The sequence below is a fragment of the Channa argus genome, chromosome 4, assembly GCF_033026475.1.
Source record: "Channa argus isolate prfri chromosome 4, Channa argus male v1.0, whole genome shotgun sequence".
In the NCBI taxonomy this organism is placed as follows: Eukaryota; Metazoa; Chordata; class Actinopteri; order Anabantiformes; family Channidae; genus Channa; species Channa argus.
The window spans coordinates 9,588,894-9,612,133 of NC_090200.1; the positions used below are offsets into that span (position 1 = coordinate 9,588,894).

The 23,240-nt window shown below is 39.6% G+C and overlaps 1 protein-coding gene across 1 annotated transcript in view; it reads right to left on the reverse strand.

Moving 5' to 3' along the window:
- Positions 1-6,321: 6,321 nt before the first annotated feature.
- The window catches only part of si:dkey-82f1.1 (DENN domain-containing protein 2A), a 32,308-nt gene continuing 15,389 nt past the window's right edge, over positions 6,322-23,240 (reverse strand). Inside the window, exons 3-20 of the mRNA XM_067501407.1 lie at positions 21,123-22,157; positions 19,466-19,593; positions 17,518-17,624; positions 17,196-17,393; positions 16,813-16,906; positions 16,464-16,514; positions 16,181-16,368; positions 15,572-15,681; positions 14,820-14,889; positions 14,495-14,572; positions 13,615-13,755; positions 13,364-13,512; positions 11,651-11,828; positions 11,526-11,567; positions 11,247-11,352; positions 10,162-10,449; positions 9,920-10,006; positions 6,322-9,819 (exon numbers count right to left, since the gene is read on the reverse strand). Of these exons, the coding sequence (XP_067357508.1) occupies positions 9,788-9,819; positions 9,920-10,006; positions 10,162-10,449; positions 11,247-11,352; positions 11,526-11,567; positions 11,651-11,828; positions 13,364-13,512; positions 13,615-13,755; positions 14,495-14,572; positions 14,820-14,889; positions 15,572-15,681; positions 16,181-16,368; positions 16,464-16,514; positions 16,813-16,906; positions 17,196-17,393; positions 17,518-17,624; positions 19,466-19,593; positions 21,123-22,157 (3,082 nt within the window). The 3' untranslated portion in view covers positions 6,322-9,787. The remainder of the gene's footprint in view (positions 9,820-9,919; positions 10,007-10,161; positions 10,450-11,246; positions 11,353-11,525; positions 11,568-11,650; positions 11,829-13,363; positions 13,513-13,614; positions 13,756-14,494; positions 14,573-14,819; positions 14,890-15,571; positions 15,682-16,180; positions 16,369-16,463; positions 16,515-16,812; positions 16,907-17,195; positions 17,394-17,517; positions 17,625-19,465; positions 19,594-21,122; positions 22,158-23,240) is intronic.

Sequence of the window (23,240 nt, forward strand, 5' to 3'; positions counted from 1 at the left end):
TTTAAGTTTTTTTTTCATTATTTCTCAAGCAAACAGACATAGATCTCTCAATATAAGAGGAGTTGCTTTCCTTTTCATATATCATAAGCTGAATATCTTTTTTGTTGTGAAAACTATTCACTATTTTCTGACATGTTAAAGATTGATCATCTATAGAGTTATCAAACTGATAATAACCCGATCATCTGATTATGAAAATAACTGTTAGCCTTTTTAAAGTAAAAAAATTAGAAGTTGTTTCTTTACTATACCCTGCCAGGCTGAAGATGATTATTTGTAGATGTTATATGTTGATATCGAAAAACATTCGATAGTATTTCTAATGAGATAACTACACCTTTCGGGTTCCAACTGTCAGTTGAAAAATAAACAACCAGTAGATATCATCTTTGACTTTTTTGAGACGGACATTTTTAACAATTTTATCGATTCAAAAAGTAACTGGTCAATAATCCAAAGTGCTATTTGCGGCACTAAACTAAAGGTTCATTCTTAGTCCTGCACTTGGGATTGTCTTCCATAAACATTGAGAAACAGAAACACACAACTGACGTTTTTCTTTTAAAGAGTCGGACAGGCCACCATACTGTACAGTTTAATTACTGAGCTCTAAGTGAGTATAAAAGAAAACCTGAACTGACACCACACCAAAGCAAGTGTGACATTGATTATAATAAACTAGTTAACGGCTGCTCTCCTGCAAGGCTGTAAAGACTATAGTAACTCATTGCTTTAACAGTCTGGCAACACGGCTGTTCAGAAAGTGGGACATACAGTCTGTAAAAATCTTTACCATATCTAAACAAAATCTTTTTTAATTGGTATTTGCCATGCTGCTTTTGTTTTATTAGCCAAAGAAACATTTAAAATTGTCAAAAAGAGGGTGTTGCTCCTGCAATAATGATACTTTAGCTTTAATGAAGACAGAGCTAAACTACTTTGAAACTACCGTTCTGGATTTAATCACACACATAAAACACTCAAACTGTTGCACACCAGCTACCTGACACTGAAGCTCTGGCTTTACTAAAATCCTGAAAATTTTTTGTATATTTAAATACAACGCTTAACTCAAGATTGACACTGCCACTGTTGGTGTAATTGATTTCTAACTTTTAACAACTAAATGTGACACTTATGAGGCTTTTTAACATTAATATGTTTCTCTAAGCCATAGTATCCAGGAAGTAAATCAACCTAAGCTTTGCCTTACAACAGCCCCCACCTACCCTCACCTGTCCAGCCCAGTCCATTTTTCACCCCCAGCTGGGCCCCCTCTTCCTTGGATCTGCTCAACGGGATAATCCCCCAGCTGGTGCTGCAATCATGGGGCCAAATAGCCTGACTGCCTCCCTACCCCTTAACACTAACAAATGATGGGGAGAGAAAATACACTAGAATGAAGAGGGGCCCATACATATGCATATACTAAACGGGAACTGATCCAATCAGGTTCCTCAGAAACATCACAATACAGACACACAGACCCTGAAACACATCAGAACAAAGGGAAACACATAAAGGGCTGAGCTTTTCATGGGTATAGGTTACGTACTGCAGGTCCTGAGGCCTAAAACACATTAGTGCTGATATAAACTCTATACATCTTTATTTTGGGCGGCTTTAGCTTGGTTGGAGCGGATGTCTATGAACCACAGGGTTCATGTTCAACCATCATATTTTGGGGGTTTTTTTCTAAACAGGGAGCCTGTTAATCAGTCAATTATCAAAACAGCCGTCAAATTGGTCAATAAATAAAGAAGTCCTGGAAAAATGTTTGTCTAAGATATCGAGCATATTGTACGTTTAAGTGTGCATTTGTGAGAGTATTTGATAAGTGAGGGTGTGTACGTGTGTGTGTACACAACTAGTCACAATGTCCACTAATCAGCTTGGGAATGTAAAGGCAGGAAACACAGCCTGAAAATAAGGCAGCTCTGTGGATACAGTGAGAGAACGGGCTTGTTTTTGTCAGATTTTTCCTGAGAAAACATGCTCTCTGGTATCAAATCCCACTAGGCAGCTCCAGTGGGAGCCTCCAAGCCTTACATACACACATACACACACGTGCACGTACACAGTTACACGTGTGTATATATGAAAGTGATGAAGCGATTAAGAGTCAGTGCCAAAAAAATTAAGTTAATTATTCTTCTGCTAATAATTTCTTCAATTAAACTTTCTGTGTATTCAACCCAATTGAGAAAAATGCCAATCGCAGTTTTGCAGAGCCAGCAGTAATTTCCCGCATGTCCTGTTTTGTTTGGCCAAAAGTCCAAAGCTTATAAAAAATGTCACTTTCACAATTATAAATGAAAACTAAAAGCAGCAAATCCTCTCATTTAAGATGCTGGGCTGACGATGTTTTAAAAAAAACATTTTAGTATTAATAATTCACTATAGTTAATAGTCAATATAGTTGACAAGTAATTAATGAATAGTTTTAGCTGTATTTATGATTAGAAATGGAATTTTCTTGGCTTTTGGTCAGACTTTGAGTTGTGTTATAAATAATCTGCAGATTAAATAACAATAAATTATTGTTGGTTACACCCCCTTAGTTATGTTATACTGTGTGTTACAAACATACATTTTATATTCGGTATTGGTATTTTACGATAAATAAAAACAATACAGAAAAATAAATACCACTGGCATATTGACAAACTCCTCGTTACACAAAATATTTTGAGCTTTAATCTTTTTAATTTAGACATAAAAGAGTTGCAATGAAAAGAGGTTTAATATTTTAGATTAGATTAGAATAATTTAGAACTCACCACAATGACTTATAGAATAAGATGGCAGTAAATTCTAAAGTTTGACTGACAAGAAAGAAATACAATGCTAAAAATATTTTATTTTAGGCAACTATAGTTTACATTTTTTTAACAACAAACAGACTAAATGACCACATTATTTAAAAGGTGGTGCTTGAGGTGAGTCCACGGATGCGGCTCTGCAACATGCTTCCATTTTAGTGACTTTCAGCTCCTTGTTTTCATTGTGCTGTTTCAGTTTTGTCTCACCACTTGTGTCTTTTTTAGACACAGCAGTGGAGTGTCTATAGTGCAAAAACAAACAGTAGATACTAACAGTTAGTGACTGCTGCAGCATTTTGTACTTACAAAGACAGCTTCTTCCCTCAACAAGTTGGTGGAGACCAAAACAGAGCAGAAAAGCAAATGAATAATTGGACTTATGATGGCATCAGACGATTACTAAAGTTGCTCTGTTACCTGGATGTATATGGTTTGCTAATAGTTTACCAAATAAATTTGGACCCTGTAGCTTGTTTCTGATACCCCTGAATGGCCAAACATCTTTTATAGTAAGTGGATTTGTGTATTTTTCACCTTTGTACAAAATCCATAGATCCAACGCCATATCAAACAGCATCCAGAGAGGACAGGGGGTCAAAACTATCGAGTCTTGGACCACTCGAGATGTGCCAATGAGGACAGAGGGTCTATTAGATCAGTTCTTAGATAATGCAAACAGACAGATCCATCAGACCGGCTGGAATCAATAGACAACACTCATACATACTGCACAGAGCTGTGGGTGCAGAGCACTGTTAGAAGGAAAGGAGGGGAGGGGAGTCCAGAAAGTCTTTGTACTACAAGGCTCATATCTGAGGCATTATTCGTTTTTCTCATTGGAGCGGAGGAGGAATGATCGCTATGTGGGATGAGCACAGCAAAAAATAAAAGAAAGAAGAAAAAAAAAAAAGAAAAAAGCCTCCTCTACTCTGTCTCAGGGCAACGCAACACAAACTCAAAAAAACAAGGTTGAAACGCACAATTTCCCTTCTTTTTTTTAACCTCCGTTCTTTCTTTCTCCATTTATTCACCCACACAAATGCATACACATCCACCCATACTCACACAAACAAACCACCGCATGTGCAGACATTAGTGCAGTGCACACAATACAACCTTAGAGTTCATATTACAATATAATTCATTTGTCTGACAATACAGTGAATCTAAAAGCTAGAAAAGAATTTAATAAAATAGGGTCGCGTCCTGGAAAAAAGCCAAACTCCTGTCAGAGGAGGCTTTGACAGGTGTGTTTTTAACCCCCCACCCCTCCTCCACCTCTTCACACTGTCACCCTGCTCCAATCCACCTGTTGCCCCTCTGGAAAACACACTCCTCTCAGCTGCCCTGCAGGACTCCATAACACACACATGCACACACAACCTAGGCCTGTGTTGAGCTATCTCGAAAATGTTCACTCACATACTGCATTTTCAATTCTGCAGTTGTGCAGATACAATCTATTAAAATACATAATTATCGGTTTATTAGGCACACCCGGCTCTAAGTAAGGCTTAGAACGGTTCTGCAATGAATCCTTCTCCTTGAAAGGTTCATTTTTTTTGTTCACACTGTTTTTAGAGAGGTGTTGATTTAACTGTACCGTCATTTTAGAAGGATGTAGTTTGTGCAGCTGTTGAACTGTGCTGCGTTTTACTGAGAGGTATTTCACAAAGAGCCTAACTGATATAAATGTTGTGAATTTCTGGTAGGGTTACACACAATTTTTGTATAATTCAAAATCTTGAGTGTGAATGACTTCAGACAAACATTTTCTACAAAATTAATGTAATGTAATAACTTATTAGTAGCCAAGGGCAGCAGTGGATCAGTTGGTAGAGTGGCCGCCTACCGACCATAGGGTCGGAGGTTTTCCCAACCACATGTCGAAGTGTCCCTGGGTAAGACACTGAACCCCCAACAGCCCATCCACGTCCCCAGCCGCGCAGTGCTGATCCCAAGCCCGGTAGAAATCGGGGAGGGTTACATCAGGAAGGGCATCCGGCATAAAAACTGTGCCCAATCAACGTGCGGACAACTGATCCGCTGTGGCGACCCTGAACTAACAGGTTAAGCTGAAAGTAGAAAAAACTTATTAGTAGCCACAGAAAAAGACCAACATATAGGAGGTGGCTTTTAAATGGTTTTGGTAAATTTAGTTAATTAACAGAACGACTTAAGTGTAGTTTAACAGCCCAACATATGACAGCAACATCAGCACTTCCACTGTTAATAATAATGGTAATAAAAATATTACTAATACATTATTTGCAAAAACATTAAAATAATAAGTTCAGTCAGTTTGGGGGAAAGTAACACAAGTACAACTTTGATTTATTTCCATTTTCTGCTACGTTGTACTACTATAGGGAACACATCAGCAGGCAGCTGCTTGTGCTGTGCAGATTAAGATTTCACAAACAAATTTCCAAACTTTATAACTTATAAATAAAGTATTAGATTAAACCTTAGTGCATGAATACTGATGATGATTTTGCATAGAGATTACTTTAACCTAGAACTTACAATTTAGTGATTGCAGTGATGGGGTGATGACAGAGTACATTTATTTAAGTGGACATAGGCTACTGCCACTTTCACAGGAAAGTATACACCTATCTGACACCTGTAGCCTATATATATATATATATATATATATATATATATATATATATATATATATATATATATATATATATATATATATATATATATATATATATATATACCTATATATAACCTATATATATATTAGACAACTTACCTAAAGAGCGGGTTATTTTAAACTTTAGGTTAATTTTGATGACACTTGAGTAAAATGTTCAGTGAGTTTACTTTTACTTGTAGCCTAGTGAGGTTTTTTTTTTTACACTATCGACTTGCTAATTCACGTCTTGCATCACTATTATCAACTTCACACTTGTTCCGCCACTGACGTCACCTGGCGCGACTACAACAGGTGTTTTAATTATCCAAAAGCCAAATAAATCATGGCACAGTGCGGGAAATCGAGAAGGAGCTGGAACAGGCAGATCGCTCGCACTTTATGACAGAGGAGGATGAAGACCTCAGGTTAATACACACACCGCAGGAATTATCTGAGTGTCCTCAAACTTTAGCCGGACAGCCGTTAAAATGCCGGACTGCGCCGCTCTGACGTTAATCCTCCAGAAAACAAACAAACAAACAAAAAATAGTTCCGGATGGAGCACAGGAAGTCAAACGGCACAGGCACGCGCGCGCACACACACACTTCACTAGTAGTATTAAAGAGGGAAATATTTGGAATCTGGCAGCGAAGAAATGTGAGAAATTTGAGGAATGTCGTCTTCGACAATGAGTGAGAATGAGAGGGAGAGAAAGCGGAGTGAGCCGCTGCGAAAATCCAACAAAGTGAAAGTTTACAAGCCGAGAGAAGCAGCAGTTCCCATCTGGAGAAAAAGGGAACATATCGAAGGAACTTACCTGTGTTGGCTGTGACACCGGCGGGCAGGTAAGAGCACCTCTGTTTTTTTGTTTTTTTTGGTTTTTGATTTTTGTTTTCTAATTTTTCTTTTTCTTCTTCTTGACGTGACGCACGCAGGCTCTGTGAGCCTGGGGTTTTAGTCTTTGTTTGTTTTCTGCTGCCTCGTCTCCTTCCCGAAGCCGTTTGTTTGAGGCGAGAGGAGGGCAGGAATTTCAGGAATTAGCCGTGGTATGACATGAAGCCTGGAAAAAGCCTGAGAAAAGGACCAAGGGAGAGAAGGAGGGGAGGAGAGGAGAGGAGAGGGGAGGGAGGGAGGCAGGTCTGACCGGTCAACACGTAATGGCTGGTGGGGGTGTGTGAGTGTGTGTGTGAGGGGGGAGTAACCAAAAAATAAAAATAATAATAATCTTGACAGAAAGGAAAGGGTGGTGAGCGTGGAGCTGGGCAAAGGAAACCTCATGAAGACTAAAAACAAGGAGACCTGTAAGAGGACAAACGAATGTAGCGTTTATAGTGTTCAAATGATCTGCATTTGTCTTTGTAGGAATAAAATGAAAGTTTGTTAAACGTTCAACCGTTCTTTGATGTAAATAAGATTTATTGGGTGCCTAATGATTTCACACCCTTCTCTTGTATTACTGTTCCAATGTTAATGCTGCTGCTTGTTTGCCAGTTGAGACAATTGTCTTGTGCGGTTTTTATTGCTCTGTGGTGAAGCCGAGAACAGTTCTTCCCAACTACTTTTTCATTGCTATGGAAATTCATATTTGGAATTAAAAGCTATGTTGTGTCATAATAAGCAATAAGTGGTTGTGCTTTTTTTTTATTATCACGTTATATCTGCAGATGAATTTTAATTGATGGCATTTCCCAGTCTTTATTGGTGTAACAAATAATATCAATGTGTCCATCCCCTACATTGAAAACTTTATTGAAAAAGTTCTAATCTAAATACATAGCTTTTTGAACCCCCTTTTAAACTATATTCCAGTTGCCTGTTGTCAGGTGTTTAACGGTTTAGGAGAAGCTTAAATTGTGTTTCAAGCTTAAAAAAAAAAAAAAAAAAAAGGCTGGATTTTAAAAAAAAAAAGCATTTTATCGAGAATCCACACATAGGTTTCCAGCTTCAGTCTTCACCTGCAATTTTCTCATATAAGTAATTAAGCAATAACAGTGTTGGACTTAGACTTGTTGTGCAAGCGTCTGAAGGACCATATTGTCTGGATGTGATTCTGAACTTTGGACTTAAAGCAACATGTGCCAGTTAACATGAACAGGGTAACAGAGTTCTCTAGCGGGTGTGATGGGTATTGCAAGTGCTGGTTGGCTTGCTGGTCAATGTCTTTTCTTTTTAAGTAAGCAGCGTGTGATGCCACACTTATTTCACTAAAGGTGTTAGTCATTGTTGTTGAAATTTGTCTAAGCTGGAGATGCTGTCCTCTTCACAGTATGAGCGATTTGATGCACTCATTCCTCCTTACTCTCCACTGCATAGCCACTATCTGTCAGATTTACATATTGTACACAAAGCATGTATCCATTACTTGGGTGCAACTTGCTGTTTTTCACTTCCTTTCCGTTTTGCAGAGTTACCTGGAGTGTTCTTCAAAGCACAGGTATATTTTTAGCCAGAAACCTTTGACAACACCCAGGATCTTCCTTTAACTAACCACAGTATGTGACCTCTAATATCACTACAGTCACGGTTTAGGGGTGTTGTATTAAAGTATTTTTCATGCTATTTGTAACTGAAACCGTGTACTTATGCACTGTTTCCTTATTTCTGTAAGGAAACGTATGCTTGTCACCAAACCTGCTCCTAATGGAACAGAATGCAGGGACACTGCCATCTAGAGGCGGAGGTCTTGCTCAGGAACCCCTCAATTGATACCATTTGAATAATCTTGTTTGGGGCTTGCAGGCTACACGTTTTGGGGGGCTATGAAAGAGGAAATTAAAATTTAATTGGGAAGATTAAATTTCACTGTTTTGAGAAGTTGAATTATCCTTAAAAGGAAAAATTAATAACCTTAACCTGTAATGCAACCTTTTTTATTTATCTGTCACCATTTCCTATACTTTATGTAAGTGGAATATATGTAAATTACTAGAGGATGATGATTAAGCCGTAAGATCAGTTTAAACTAAGCTCTGACCAATTCGATCTTCTGGCTACCTTATATGGTTTTAGACAACTAATCTAAAACTACACATTTGCAATTGGTTTTTCTGCTGTTGCTGAAGCTTAAATTCTACAACTAACAATGTACTTTGCACACACTTTGTATGTTGGCTTCATTCAAACCATTATGTTAAACTGGGACTGACTGCAACTTTTGAAAAAGAAATGAACAAATTCTTTCACAAATGAAAAGTGGAAATCATAAGCAACCAAACACACATTCAATACACACATTTGCGCTGTAATACTACTTTAACTAATGTCAGAAAACCTCAAAGACATCGTTGAATGTCTCTTTCATATATCAGAGATAAACATTTCAATAGTTCTATGACAAACAATAAACTTGCTCTAGTTAGAGGTTACGGGTGACAAAATGCAGGAAAGTAAAGAACAGTATGAAACATTGAGCCTGTAAATCATTTTATTAATAAAGTTTCATTTATTCTCAGTCAATGCTTTTTGAAACACAATGATAATGATTGGCCTTAGATACACAAAATTCATTAACGTCAAATCTATCCAACTCCTATACTGAAACAAAAGTCAGATGTATTTGTACATCTGCTTCTCCTTTTTGTACATTTGCTTTTCCTTTTTGCATGTTTCTCAGTCATCCTTTTGGTGCTCGTTCCTTTTCGGATAAAAGTTCATGTACTTAAAACAGTGGTACGTACAGTATACCTGACAACCCAAAGTGGTCTACAGAGTGTCTGGACTATACTCTGTTAAATAAAGCCTATTACAAACTACAGGAGATTTCTTTGCACTGATTTTAAACAAGAGAGAGATTAAGTTTTCCTAAAAAGAATATAAATTAACTTAAAAGCCTCCTGTTGAAGAAGAAGTTGTACTACCGCATTTATAAAAGCTTCTATAAAAATAATTGGAATGTATAGGACAGTATTGTACTAAAGTAATGCTTCTCCTTAGAATTTATAGGTGAAGTCAGTGACTTGAAGGAAGAAGCTGTTTTCTAAAATCACACTGTACAGTGGTAAACAGTTATACACTGTGAGAGCTGACTGTAACCTTGGGAACCTTAGACGCTGTGTAGTTTCCACATTCGATAAAGGAGTTTTGGTCCAAGCTCAGTAAACTAATGGAATGACTGGTTACTGAAGCTGTGGGATAAACCCTAACTTTCCCCAGATTTCCACTTGAAGTCCAGTTCATTTTAAGGATCTTCCTTGACTCTGACCCAAAGACATGTCCATTTCTACATGCTCCATGTCCAGGAAGTCTGTCTTCTTTGTTACTGCACACCACTTCTGATCCGTTTTCCTACTTTCACAGATGACATTTTACCACCCAACTTCATTTCTTGGAAAGGAATTTCATCTTGTTTCCTAAAATGCAACCGTGTAAATCACATTAATGAGAACAAACAAATGACACACAAAGCTGCAGTTTTTACAGTCAGTTATCTCATTGACAGCTTGAGCTCACCTAGGCCCTTGAGGAACTTGTTGACTCCTCGTTGTTCACTCCCAGGCAGTGAGTCCAGATACTCTTGTGCTCTCACCTCAAACAGACCTGGACACAAAAAAAAAAGCCAAATATTTTAAATGTTCAAAGAGATCCCCTATCACCAGCATATATAAAGGTAAAATAATTGAAAGAAATATACTGTACGAGTGTATGATGTGGAACCAGTACATTTACAATTAAACCGTAACGACTTTCATTACCTCTGAGGCCCTGTCTGCGCAGCTCCCTCTCCTGAATGAATCCGGCGAACATCTGGGTCTCCATGAAAACCTCCAGAAACCTTCTCAAGCTCTTCGAAGTGACGGCCTTGCGAAAGGCCTCGCGCTGAAAGGATGAGGACGGGGAAGAAGAGGGGCTGGGCAAGGTAGGGGAGGAGATTGACTCATCGTCCCTCTCCGCTCCACCCATAAAGAGGGAGTAGTGGCCGACCATCTCCACAAAGAAACGCACAAAAGCCTCAGATACTACCGTGCTGAGGGAGCTTGAGTCTGGAAGGAGGAGGCAGAGGGGAGAGATCGGGGGGAAAAGAGCAATTAAAGGGAAATTATTCAACGATATGATTTTGTTCATCTACAATTGTGTGTATAAAACAAAGTGAATATCACAAATTAAACAGTAATAAAGTAAATCACATCCATAGCGAATGAGCTCTAACATTTCTTTAAGGGTGTGACCGCAAAAGCTACACTTCCACAATGCATTCCATCACTCTTTACTGTTCCTTTTAATATAAACATAATACAATAGATACCATCATTATTAAATGCTCTTCTCACTACTGAGAAAATTGTGTAACTGTTAAAATATTTGGACTCCTGAAACAATACATTTGAATGTGCCCAGGAAAATTTGGTTTCAATTGAAAATTTTTTAATGCAAGACAAAATTACAAACTTTAAACTTTAAAGAAGTTAGGCAGGTGCATGTTTCACAGTCAATAAAACTGTGATAATCAATCATCATTCAAAACTTAATTTCTATAGCACCTTTCATACAGATTAATGCAGTGCTTTACAGATTATTGAAAGCTTAAGGCAGGAACTCGTTGCATTCTATTGATATAACATTCTATTAATGTCAAATTACAACTAGTCTGGAAATTGGTATGTGTATTTGAATGTGAGGTTGCTATATGATATAAAACTGCCTCAAATGTCCAAAATGTATTTTATTAAATGCCGTTAGAATTTTAGGAATAATGGATGATAGTTATTTTGCAATCAGTTTTATACCATGGATGTATAAATGTTTCCAAATATAAGCAGTTGTGTGTGAATCAAGTCACCATTGGGCAGCTCTCCTTTCTCACAGGCCAGCTCCCTCCTTTTGTCCAGCACATGCTCAAGAGCTGCCTGCAGCTTGTGTGGAAGAATGGAGTCCTCATCATCCAACTGTAGAGACCAAAACACAGATGTAAATACAGTAAACATTCTGCAGTGAACTGACATGTTCTATTTACTGTACCTAACATCTGGAAGAGCAACTACATACATAATGGAATTACTTGATGAGAAAAACACAGCGACCACAGACTGTGTTTTCTGTTTATTTTTAGGGTTTTTACCTGTCGTAGGCAGCGGCTATTGCCAAGATCGACCACCAGAACCTGAGAGAAGAGCAGAGGGAGATGGATATAACTTCCTGAAACAATTGTTCAGTAGAGGAAAAGACACAAAAATCTAGTCTTACTTCTTCTATGGGCAGCTCCTTTAGTCGAGGCAAAGAACTGGAGAGGAGACCAACTATAAAAGGGGTTGGAGTGCAGACAATGTCCAACATGGAGGGTGGGAGCACGGGGATGTACGTGTGCTGCCAGGTGAAGGGGTAGAGCAGAGCCACTACTGCGTGACAACATTGGGACAATGTGCTGCAGAAAGAAAGAAAGGGAGGAAAAAAGAAATAAAAGGAGGAAGGAAGGAAGGAAGCAAAAAAACGAGCAGGATAGAAACAATGTCAATGCTCTTAAAGCAGTAAAAAAATTATTTCTATTCGTTCTACTGAAAATATATTCGGTACGGAAAGACTTGTATGAACTACACTGTAAATATTTAAAGCAAACAACAGTTAGCTGATGCATTGAACCGCTGGTATGGACCATATATTTACTTATATTAGTTCTAACTGTGTTTTTTTTTTTTTTTTTTCGGATATATTTCAAAATGTCTAGGATGTGGCTGTAGCTTAGCTTTCTGAGCACTGGTTTAAAACCTGGTTCCCTCTGGCTACATACAGTATTGGTGTCTTTGGGCAAGACACATACCACACAGTAGGTCAAGTGACCACCATGCATAGTAGCTGTTATCATCTGTGTGAACGTAAAGCAACCTTTTTACTATTTCCATTAATTCTTCTTACTTCCAGTAAATTAACCTCTTTATAAAGTTTGTTATGACTAGATAAAAATGCAAACTAATGAAAATATGTCACAAATAAGCCTTTCAATAAACAAAGCAAACCCCTAATACAGTGATTACTCAAGTGCCATATATTATTTGAGAGTCTGGAACATAAGTCTAATCATGGCCACAAGATGGTGCTTAAACACTCCTCCAAAAATAACCTTACACACTTTGTTCATTCAACATACTGTAGCAAGTTTATTTTCTGTTGCCCCAGCAAACCTGCCATAACCCTGAGAGGAAACTTTAAGAGCATCTTTTAAGAGAATGTGATGTAACACTTTTACTCCATAAAACTCCATAGCAGCACCAAACACACTCACCCCAAACTGTAAACTTGGTCTCCCCCACAAGTGCATCTGCTTGCAGTTAATTCATTATAAAAATTGATTGACAAGTCAATTTTCCACTCCCCAGTAGAGAACGTGCAGCTGCTCATAATTTTCTAATGAGCTTTAGTGAGAAATGCTTCTAGTTCTACCTTTTCAACATGAGTTAATAGGCAAGAAAGAAAAGTACACCCAAAAGGTTGAAGGCACAACTAAGACATATTAATTTTATATTGTGCTCGTATTGCCGGAACCCTCAGGGTGTTTCCTGAACTATAGTAAGTGAGGTTACAATTCCTGAGGTCACAGGTTGCCTCAGGAGTACCACAAATAAACCTTAAACCTCCCAGACCACAATGCTAATATCTTCAATAGTTAAAGGATTTCAGCGAACTATGTGGGTGTGATGATGTAATTTTGTAAAAGTGTTAGCTCTGCAGTCATGCTCTCAAGTGTAACTCCTATCTGGCATCTATGATCGTTTTCCAGCAAAGAAATGATTGTTCCCCAGGCGACTGTATAACACAACAGCATTCCTTCCTCTCACACTTGGTTGGGATCTTCTTTTCCTCAAACTGCTTATTGACTTGATATGTTCCTGTCATATGGGAAAAGCTCTTTATTTTTGGTCTTTTTAGCATCATAACTCATCGTTTACTGCTGCTGGAGCCAACCTGAGTTTATCGGCAGTGAAGATGACCCTGCGCTCCAGCAGCAGAGAGGCAAACACTCGAAGAAGCGGTCGCAGGCTTAAGGAAGAGAAGAGACATTCAAAGTCCACGTGTTCCAGACGGGAATCTGATGGCCTACACAACTCTATCACCTGTAGGACAGACAAAAAAAACATAAGAGATAATAATATACATACCACACACACACAAAAAAAACGCGCACACACACAAACACTCACACACAATTATTTTACCTCTGTTCCAGAGCCAGGTAGAAAGTTCTTGACCGTGATTGTTCTTCCAGGGGCAGGGAAGGGAGCTTCCATGATGCCTCTCATAAAAGGCTGCACCAGGGCAGGAGAGATAGCCCTCCTCTTCTCTACTTCATCCAGGATCTAGAAAAGGTATATTAAAAAATAATGAGTACAATATCAGTACAATATATTTTCACAGTGTTAAGTAATTCCTTTTTTTTATTCCTTCCCTTCATATTTATCCGGTTCAAGGTAATGTTTAGCTCTTCCTCTTTCACCTGGAATTAATTAGTGGAATAATGTTTTTATTATTATTATTATTATTATTATTATTATTATTATTATCACAAGTATTCACAGGTATTCATTGTCCTAAATTGCAGTGAGGACAGCCACACATTGTCAAAATCAAAACACCAAATGGATAACAGACTGAACCCATGATGTGTTTCCTTTAAACTGCTGACACAGTACCTCTGCACTTGTACGTACATGTCATGGCAGCCAACTTTAGCAGCAGGGCACACACACTGCACAGCCATTTACATACATAGTTCACCATGCATAGAAATCTGAGGCTCATTACAGGGAACCTCTTCCACTGCAGTAACCACCTCAAATGCAGTTCACATGTGTCTCAGTACTGCAGCCTGGACTACGAGGCTCTGTGGGAACGCGGATAGGGCAGAGGGTGGGTGGGGCTCTGTGGGCACCGATGGTGGCACTGCTCTGTACTCTTTCATTGGGGTGAGAGGATTGTATGTTTATGTCTGTGTAACACATGCAAAACTGTGTGATGTAGTTGCGTGTAACCCAAGAAATGCATTCACAGTAAGTGAAATGTGTGTATTTGTAATTACGCCTATGTCATCGTGCATACCTTGGAGAAGAGGTCAAAGCAACCGAGGCGGCTGACGATACAGTAGACCTCAGGGAGCCTTCGGCCTTTACCACTGGGCTGTGAACAGCCAGACAGAAAAAGACAGCTTCAAAAAAAGTGTCAAAATACTGCTTAGCCAAGTGCAACCACAGGGTTAAACCAGTGGAGCAAACATGTTTTTATATGACAGAGACTTTGATGGTAAATTTGGGGGGAAAAAATAAGGAAGGAGCCAAAAGGAGGAACAGAAAATGGATGAACAAACTCCTAATCAAAATCAAATTAGGTGACTAGTGACCTGGGCCAGAAGTATTTGAGAGCGTACCAATAATCGCCGACAGTAGCCGAACCGTCTGCTTCCATCTTCACCGGTGAGGACAAATGAAAACGTCTCACTAGGAGGGCAGGAGGGAGAGAGAAAACAAAGATAATTCAAACATGCTGTAAATTATTTTGATCCTGAAAAATGCAAAGAAAACACTGTTGTGGAACCAAAACCCTCAACTCTGGGCTGAACTCTTGCAAACAAAACCAAGACTTTGTACTTGAGAGTCTATACCCTCAGGACAAGCTTGGTTAATAACCACGTACATGTAAATCTTCCTGAGCTTTACCTGACAGGTAATAATCGACTAGTAATGAGCTTCTGACAGGTGAGTGTGTCATTCTGCAGGTGTGCATTTGGTCGCCCTTCAACCACTGAATAGTTGCCTCCAGGTAATTATTAACTACCAACATCCACACACACATCATCCCTTCACTGAAAAATACAGATGTTTTGGGGATAAGCTAGGGCGTATTGGGTAATACGGCCAACTTTATACAGCATGCAACAAGAGGTGACTTTGCAAACGCAAACCAGGTGTAAAGTGCTAAATCTGCCACCTTTCCCTGTAACCATCTTTCAATGTCAATGGAAAGAAGAGTCATCCTTACAAGGCACAGGGTTATTTCCATTTGCGGCTTTCAGCCTCTTCACTACCAAGTGGTTATTAGCCACAGCTGAGCTGTTATGATATTACAGCAGTTGTGTAATAATAAAAAAAAAAAAAAAAAAAAAATCAGATTCTGACTAACCTGGGGAAGTTGTCGACAGGCGCCCAGTCTTTGGCATCAGGAAAACAGAACTGAGGAATGACCTTCAGCTGGTCCTCAGCCTCCCGCATGAACTTGAAACTCCTCTCAAGCTGTGTGAAAAAGGGAGAACACATGGAAACAATGCAGAACGTTAAACTGTGTCTTAGATCATCGTGCTGATCATCATCACACTTTTTTAAATTAGATGTATACTTACACTGGAGTCAGTTTCATACAGAAATCAGAATAAATTAACTAGAAAAACTACTTAAAACTTAAAACGAATGTGAAGTGTACATCCAACCATGGCGTAACTACTTTAACTAAGTTAAACTAAATCGAATGGAATGAGATATTCATAAGTCTATATACACTGATCAGGCATAACATTATGACAACCTGTACAATTTAATACAATCCAGTAGAGTAGCTCTGCTCTGTTACACTGCTTACAAACTTACACCACTTAATTTGTCAGTAATGAAGCAGTATCACAGTTTAATGTAAATGACCAGGCTAGTGCTATTCCATCACTACAGAAAAACAGAACATTATCAGGACATTTAAAGAGTCTCCACTTTATTCAATAACATTTCTATCCTCATTTACCTTGAGAGGGAACTGCTGTGTGACTTCTGGCAGGTATGGCACTCCAGCCTTGGTCTTGTGAAGTGCAACAACTATGAAATACTCAAAGAGTTTCCTCTCCTGCAACTCCATCAGGTCCCTCTCCAAGGTGCGATACCGCCCCGTTTGCCTCAACATGGACTTAACCGATACAAGCCGCTGACTGTGAGCTGAGGGACAGAGAAACCCAAATATTTCCAGGTCAAGCTTGCACACACACATCCATACAAATAGACGTGGATAGAACATAGATGTGTGTTCTCACCTTTTAATTTCTCTTCTGTGTCACTTTCTGACTCACTGTTCTCATCTGTCACTGCATTAAAGGAAAGGAAAAAGAGAATTAGACCGAGAAAACTGCAAATAATCTAAATGGGAAATACGCACATCATGTAGTCCTTTGAGAGACCAGTTATTGCCTATAAAATTTAATTATTTGCAGAAACTAATCCCTTGTTCTTTGCCTAATGGCCTAAATTTCTACCAAAGTATATTTTGATGAGTTAACAAATGTTTAGATAAGTTTTGCACAAGAGTTTAGATTTACTTTCACTAGGGAGAAGAGGACAAACAAATGTGTATTTGCGGGCCTGCTGTCATATTTTAAGTCTCACCTCTCCCTGAGCTGGACTCAGTGGACTGGGAAACCCTCTTCATGCGTTTTTTCCCTCTGCGCGCCTCGAAGATGCCATTGATTTTCAGCACCATCTGGAGGAGGTAAAGGAAAAGAAATGTCCACGTCCATCTTTTTCTCCTTAAACTAATAAACAAAATCTGGAACACTCCAACCAAAGTTATTTGAATTCATCTTCTGGGAGGCCTTCCTCCAGGCACACTCCGCGCAGGAAATATGTGTCAGAAAAGTTTTCCCTGCCTTACTCATCCCCACATAATAGCACGAGTGGACCAGCTCCGAATCTCCCAGAGCAGTACACTGGACCATAAATCACACACAGTGCAGAAGGGGCTTTGTAAGAGGCCTCTCAAACTTCTATACCTTGGGGATTTTTCTCCGCCTGCGATTGTACGGGTCTCCAGAGAGACAGGGGGTGTCATCAGGGCTGCTGGGTGTGGAGGGTGGGCTTATACGGGAGGGTGAGGAGATGCTAGTGTCTCTGGCGTTCTTGCGTAACTCCAGGATCTTGAAGCTTTGTCGTTCCGGGTTTTGTCTGAAGAAGCTGGGCTTGGAGGGGAGCTGGAGGGGATGGGTGAAGGAAAATTGGCATATTAAAAAAGTAATTTTAATGTAAAGCTGCTTTAATTAAATCTACTTCATAGTTCATGGCTACTTTCATAGTCATGTGTTGTTGATCAGGTACCTTAGTGTCAGTGACAAAAGATGAGGAGACAGGTGAAACACATTTGCTTCCCAGACAACTCCTCTCCAGCTCTATGTCTTCATAGGGGTTTTCCTTGGATGGAGGATCTTAAGAAGGAAAAATACATGTCTGTCAAAATTAAGAAATCAGTGTCACTGGGATTATGCAACAGCCTCACACATGCTTTTGAAAGAGCAGATAAAATGTTATTTCCATATCAGTGATGTTTGTTTTGCCAGATGATTCCTACTCCAGATGTGTCGAGAGCTACTAGAGGCAGCAGTGTGCAGCTCAAATTGTACTGTGATAAGATGCTTGCACAGCTAAAGCTAAATGTATCCCTAGCCACTAGTCCTCCCCTGCAGTTAAAGACTAAGAGTTTCAGCTTCCAAAGCCTGTGCCTCCTAGTCTCTTTGTCTCTGTCTCTCTCCTCTGCTCTATCAATCCATCCACCAGATGTGACCTGCAGAAGTGGGAGGAAAATAGGGACGTTCAGTTCCATGCTCCTTCTCTCTGAAGAAAACAAGGGATCAGTGTAGTGTTTTTCACATTGTTGGCTGATGAGAACGTCACGCTAACCTCTTTGGTGTGTTTGTTTGTGCTGTCAGCTGTGCACATGTGAGTTAGAGGCAATAACCAGAACTTGCGTTCAAATACATAGAAAGGGTGACAGTTCCCCTTGAGTTCAGAGTTGGTAGAAATACACAAACTCAGTGCTCAAGTAAAGATGCAAGTATTTAAATACTTAAAAGCTACTCCACTACAAGCAGAAGTACCATTTCAAATAATTTACAAAACTACTGTATGTATGCGCTGTAAAATTTAAATACAAAAGTACTAAGAAAAAAATGTATTTTAAACAATATTGAATTTGATCTTCGGATAACACACACTTAAAGGTTCAGTGCAGATCTGTATAACACATTTTAAAAAGGTGAAAAGTAGAAACATTCCTCGTAATTAATGAAAAGTAGGGATGTAAAGATTAATTTGAACCATCTAATAAACTGACAGCTGCTTCAGCCATAATAATACATCACTAATTCATTATATTTTTATTAAGAATCTACAGCTTGTGACTAAAGCTCTAAAATAATTGTAGCAGGGTAAAGGTTACAATCCATCAGAAGTGTATTTGAGTTAAAGCCTGAAAACATTATCAGGTATGTGGAGTGTGTTGATAACAACGTGGTTTGTAGTTTGAGGTTGAAGGCAATACCCGCAGGAATTCATATCGATTCATTACTGTCTGCACTATATGTACGTTTCAACCATAACGAATGTTTATTTTACGTACATAGCTGTAGTTTGTTGAACAGCGTTTGAGTGTTTTATGGGACAATATGACTTTATATAAAAAGGAGGAAGCTATAAAATGATCCAAAATAAGCTCCGATATAATTGAACTTAATTTCCCTGTTGGAGTATACACGGGTCTCAGGGATGAAAACCAAAGAAAATTGAAGCCATTGCCAGTAATGCGCCGTGGCTCGGGGCCATTTACTGTGCGTGCCCCCTGCAGCACTGACAATCACAGTAGCCAGCCTCAGCTGTAGTACGACCTCACACAATGCTACCATGGTACATTATAAAATTAAACAGGCTCTAGGTGGGGTTGGTGTAACATGCCAGACAATAAGATAGGAACGTACAGTAGGTCAGGTTTCTGCATATAATTTTTAATAAAAGTGGAACAGCATGGCTCTAAATTAAAACTGGAGCAGCGAAAACAAAGAACAGTAAAGACAACTTGGCCTTCTCATCACCTCGGTTACTGAACTCTGTGATGGATGAAACTTAAGTTGAGTAGTATATAAAAGTATTCAAAACAGAACAACAAACAATCTATTTATTCAGTTTTCCAAGGTAACACTTCAGAAACCACATCACACCACTGCAAAAATCCACACGGTTAAGGAAAAACAAATGTGTGAGACGTATCATTTACCTATTATGTCCTCGTAGACATTCTCTTCTGATAAAGTGCGTGTTAGGCCCAATTTAGACTGAGCGTACCAATCCACCCTGCAGCTTTCTGTTGATGACTGGAGCAGATCCTCAAACTCATATGACTTTCTGATGGAGAGAGTAGCACAAAGATTTAGGAGAGAGTCATGCCAAACAGAAAAGAAAAGGAAGGAAGGATTTTTGACTAATACCCCTGCGTGAAGTTGTGTTCAAGTTGATGCTTTTAAAATGTCTGATACTGTTCGCCAAGCAGCAAAACTGATGTTACCATTTGTTAGTTTCCACATCTCAATGACCGCATCTGTATTTCATCACTGTCAAAGATTAAAGCCCAGTAGACTTCAGTGCATATCAGCTCTCCCATGCACCCATGCACATACATTCATAGTTAGGTTTCTCTGCTTAAAAGATACAACTTGTTACTTGTCTGCCTTTTTAGATTTTGTTGTTTTTTTGTTTTTTTTTTACTGCAACAATAACTTTTTAGGAATTCCAAGTTAAAAATAGCTATTGGGCTAAAACGGGATATTTACTTTACATCATGGTCGTGTCCCTGATATATAAACTTATACAGGGGATTGGGAAGAAGAGCCTTCAGCTATCAAGCTATCCTCTCCTGTGGAACCAGCTCCTAGTTCAAGAGGCAGACATCCACACTAGTTTTAAAACTAGACTTAAAACCTCCCTTTTGATAAAGCTTAAAGCTGGTGCAGGTGATTCCGAACGGATCTCTTGGTTATGCTGTTATAGATTAGACTGTTGGGGGACCCGCTTAAGCAAAGTGTATCTGAAATCCTGGCAACTCTGTGTTAGTTCACACACAGGCCCACAGAAAAATGCCCACTGCAAAGCACACTAAAAGACAGACAGCCTGACCAAACAAAGGGATAGACGCCGCACACTTGAGAAAAGTGAGGCCTCCACATATGGTATGGAATGTAACAGATCCCAGCCAAGCTCCAAACAAGAATTCAGCCCACTGGAGAAAGCGAACAATAGATGGACTCCAATGCTGCAGAGCTCACATTTTTTGTTTTCCCTACAGAGCCCTGTTTGTTTGATTGTAACCACATGAATTAGAAAAACTACTCGAAAGTGTTGAAAGTTCCAACATCTTAATGGCTTGTGACAGAACTGGAGTTTCAGATTCTGCATCACATTTAAGAAATTCAAACTCTGAATGAAATGAATGCCTGACCACTCATTTGACAGCAAAATTATTTTTACTGTCAAGGCTAAAATTCTTGCAAAAGCAAAAGACCTCTTTATCATGACTCATACCCCTCTGCATGTTCTTCTCCCCTTCCACTAAAATTCTGGAAGGAGAGAGATGTTGTTATGTGCATTCCTCAGATCCAACCAATGAGCTCATTTTGTGGGATATTTAGAAATGGGATGATGTCACCGGTGGTTTGATTTACAGCAGATGTGGTAGATGTTCACCTCAGTGAATGGGTAGTGGTAGAGGAAGGTTAGAGGGTACACTGGGCTATAACTTGTTAGCTGTGATTTACAGGAGAACACTTGAGAACATTCGATGTTTGATACTTGATAATAAGCTTTATCAAAGGTCTTTGTGTCAAGGCTGGGTGTCTGTTGTAAGACGGATGGTCTTCACTTAGTTCTCATTCTTTTACCTGTTACTGCTGTCTCTGGGTTTGTCAGCCCAAGGTCTCCTGCAAACCCCAGGTGGTGGGCATGTGGGTAAAGGTGGTGGAGGAATAGATGGCAAAGGGGGCAGGTTCCTCTTTCCCTTCCCCAAGCTGGGCCCTAAAGCTGGGGTTGTGGGTGGTGTGTGGTGCTGGAAGGTTCTCTGAGGTTTAGGTACAGGGTTTATAGATGGAGCACCTGGCTCACTGTATACGTTCTCTGGATCTCCGTCCCTCCTCCTCCGCAACCTACCAGGCCGGGCCACGTCAAAAGTCCCAAATATAGGCTCATTGGTTTTCTTTTCTGTTTCCTCCAGCTCCTCCTTCGAAGGAGGACAGAAGTAATTCCCAGGAAACGCCAGTGAAGGTCTGTCAGGAACTTCCTTGGTCACCCTCTCCAGTTTCTTAACATGAGTTAAAACTGTTTTCTTGTCTTGGGGCTGTTCTATAGGCTTAGAAGCCCAAAACCCTTTCTCTATGATCACCTCTTTGTTTGTTGTTCCTTCCGGAGATTTAGGCTTTGAATCCCCTACTTTTCCAACATTCTCTTTCCCTGAGTCTTGTCTGTCCCAGCTGACAAACCGCTTGCTATCTGTCCTTTGGACCTCTGAAGATTTGCATTCCTTTTTCCTCACGGTCTCCACTTCCTTTTGCGTCGTGCTCAGTGGACAAGTCCCTGTAGAGGTTAGTTGGCCAGGCTCCTTTTTGCCCTCCCATTGTGAGATCTTATCACGGATGCTGGCAGTCTTGACCCCAGCCGGAGACTTGTTGTGGTTCAGTTTACCACACAATCCGTTCTCCAGTTTGGGAGTCCCTGTGTCTGTGGTGGTGGCTCTCTGATGAGCAAGCATGTTGTCAAGAGGACCTAGGCTGTCGCTCAGGCTTAGTAGGGGAGAGAGGTGATGTTTGGTGGACACAGTGATGTCCCTCCTGTCTCTGTCCCCTGGCGACCCGCACAGCTCTTGAGGCTGGGGCACCACAGATTGCGGAGCCTCCCCAACCTTCAAGCCACAGCACTGTAGCCTAGAAGGGAAACACACACAGGGTAAATAACATACTTACCTAAAACCTGAGAAACACAATATATTTTGCTTAAGTGTTTTTTTTTTTTTTTACTATTCCACTAAATGACCTATAATTCTAACCAAGAATTCAAATAAATATTTACAATTCTTGCTAAAAAATAGACTGATTCAATAGATTAAAAATAAAATATACATTTTGACCATTGTCCTGGTTGAGGGGACTGTGCTAATCAGTGGGAAACTGCTCAAACCTCATAGGTACTTAATTTAATCCAGATAAACAGAAGGAGAAAAGAAAGTAAACTAGCTTTTGAACATGAACAATTTAAAGTGCAATTGTTTTCATAGAAATGTCAGTCTCTGCCTTGAGTGCATAGCAAAGCATCATGCTCCCCACATGTCAACGCTCACTTTTGCGTCCTAATATATCTTTGTTTTATAGGGTAAACAGGAATTCTCATTAAAAGAGCACAGACATCTGTTTGGTTGCCTCAGTTTTAGCTGTGAGTCAACCCTGGAAGATTACTGGGTCATGACTGTTTGAACTTCTGGTCTGGGGGGGCAAAGTTTACAAACTACACACACAGCTATTTCTGGAGAGTTTACACAGAAGAAGCGAGAGGCTGAAGTGTAAACGTGCATTTTTTAAGTCTGTCCTCGACCCACTGAACTCTACTATGGCCCAAAGCCTATTCATCAAATGATTGAATTTCCAACAAACAGAGGAAATTCTGCCTTGGCGGGTGACATATGACGACATTGTAGGATGAGAAAAGCAACAGTCATGCAATCTGTGAGAAATCTCTCGGGAAAATTACTGATTCAAGTTTCTTCAGAGGCCATTAAAAAAAAAACTTGATGTTGAAACTATGGCCAAAGACGAGACCAAATAGATTTTATTAGTTTGGCCCCTTTGAAAATGCAAGGATTATTAAGAGTGAAGCAATAGAAGGGGAAAAAGTAGGTCATATAGAGAATGGGGATGGAGAAAAAGAAGTAGGCAGGGGGTCGAGTGAAAGAGTTATAGGACAAGTGGAGCAGATGGAGGGGGAAGTCAATACTGCTCTTCCCTCCTGACACT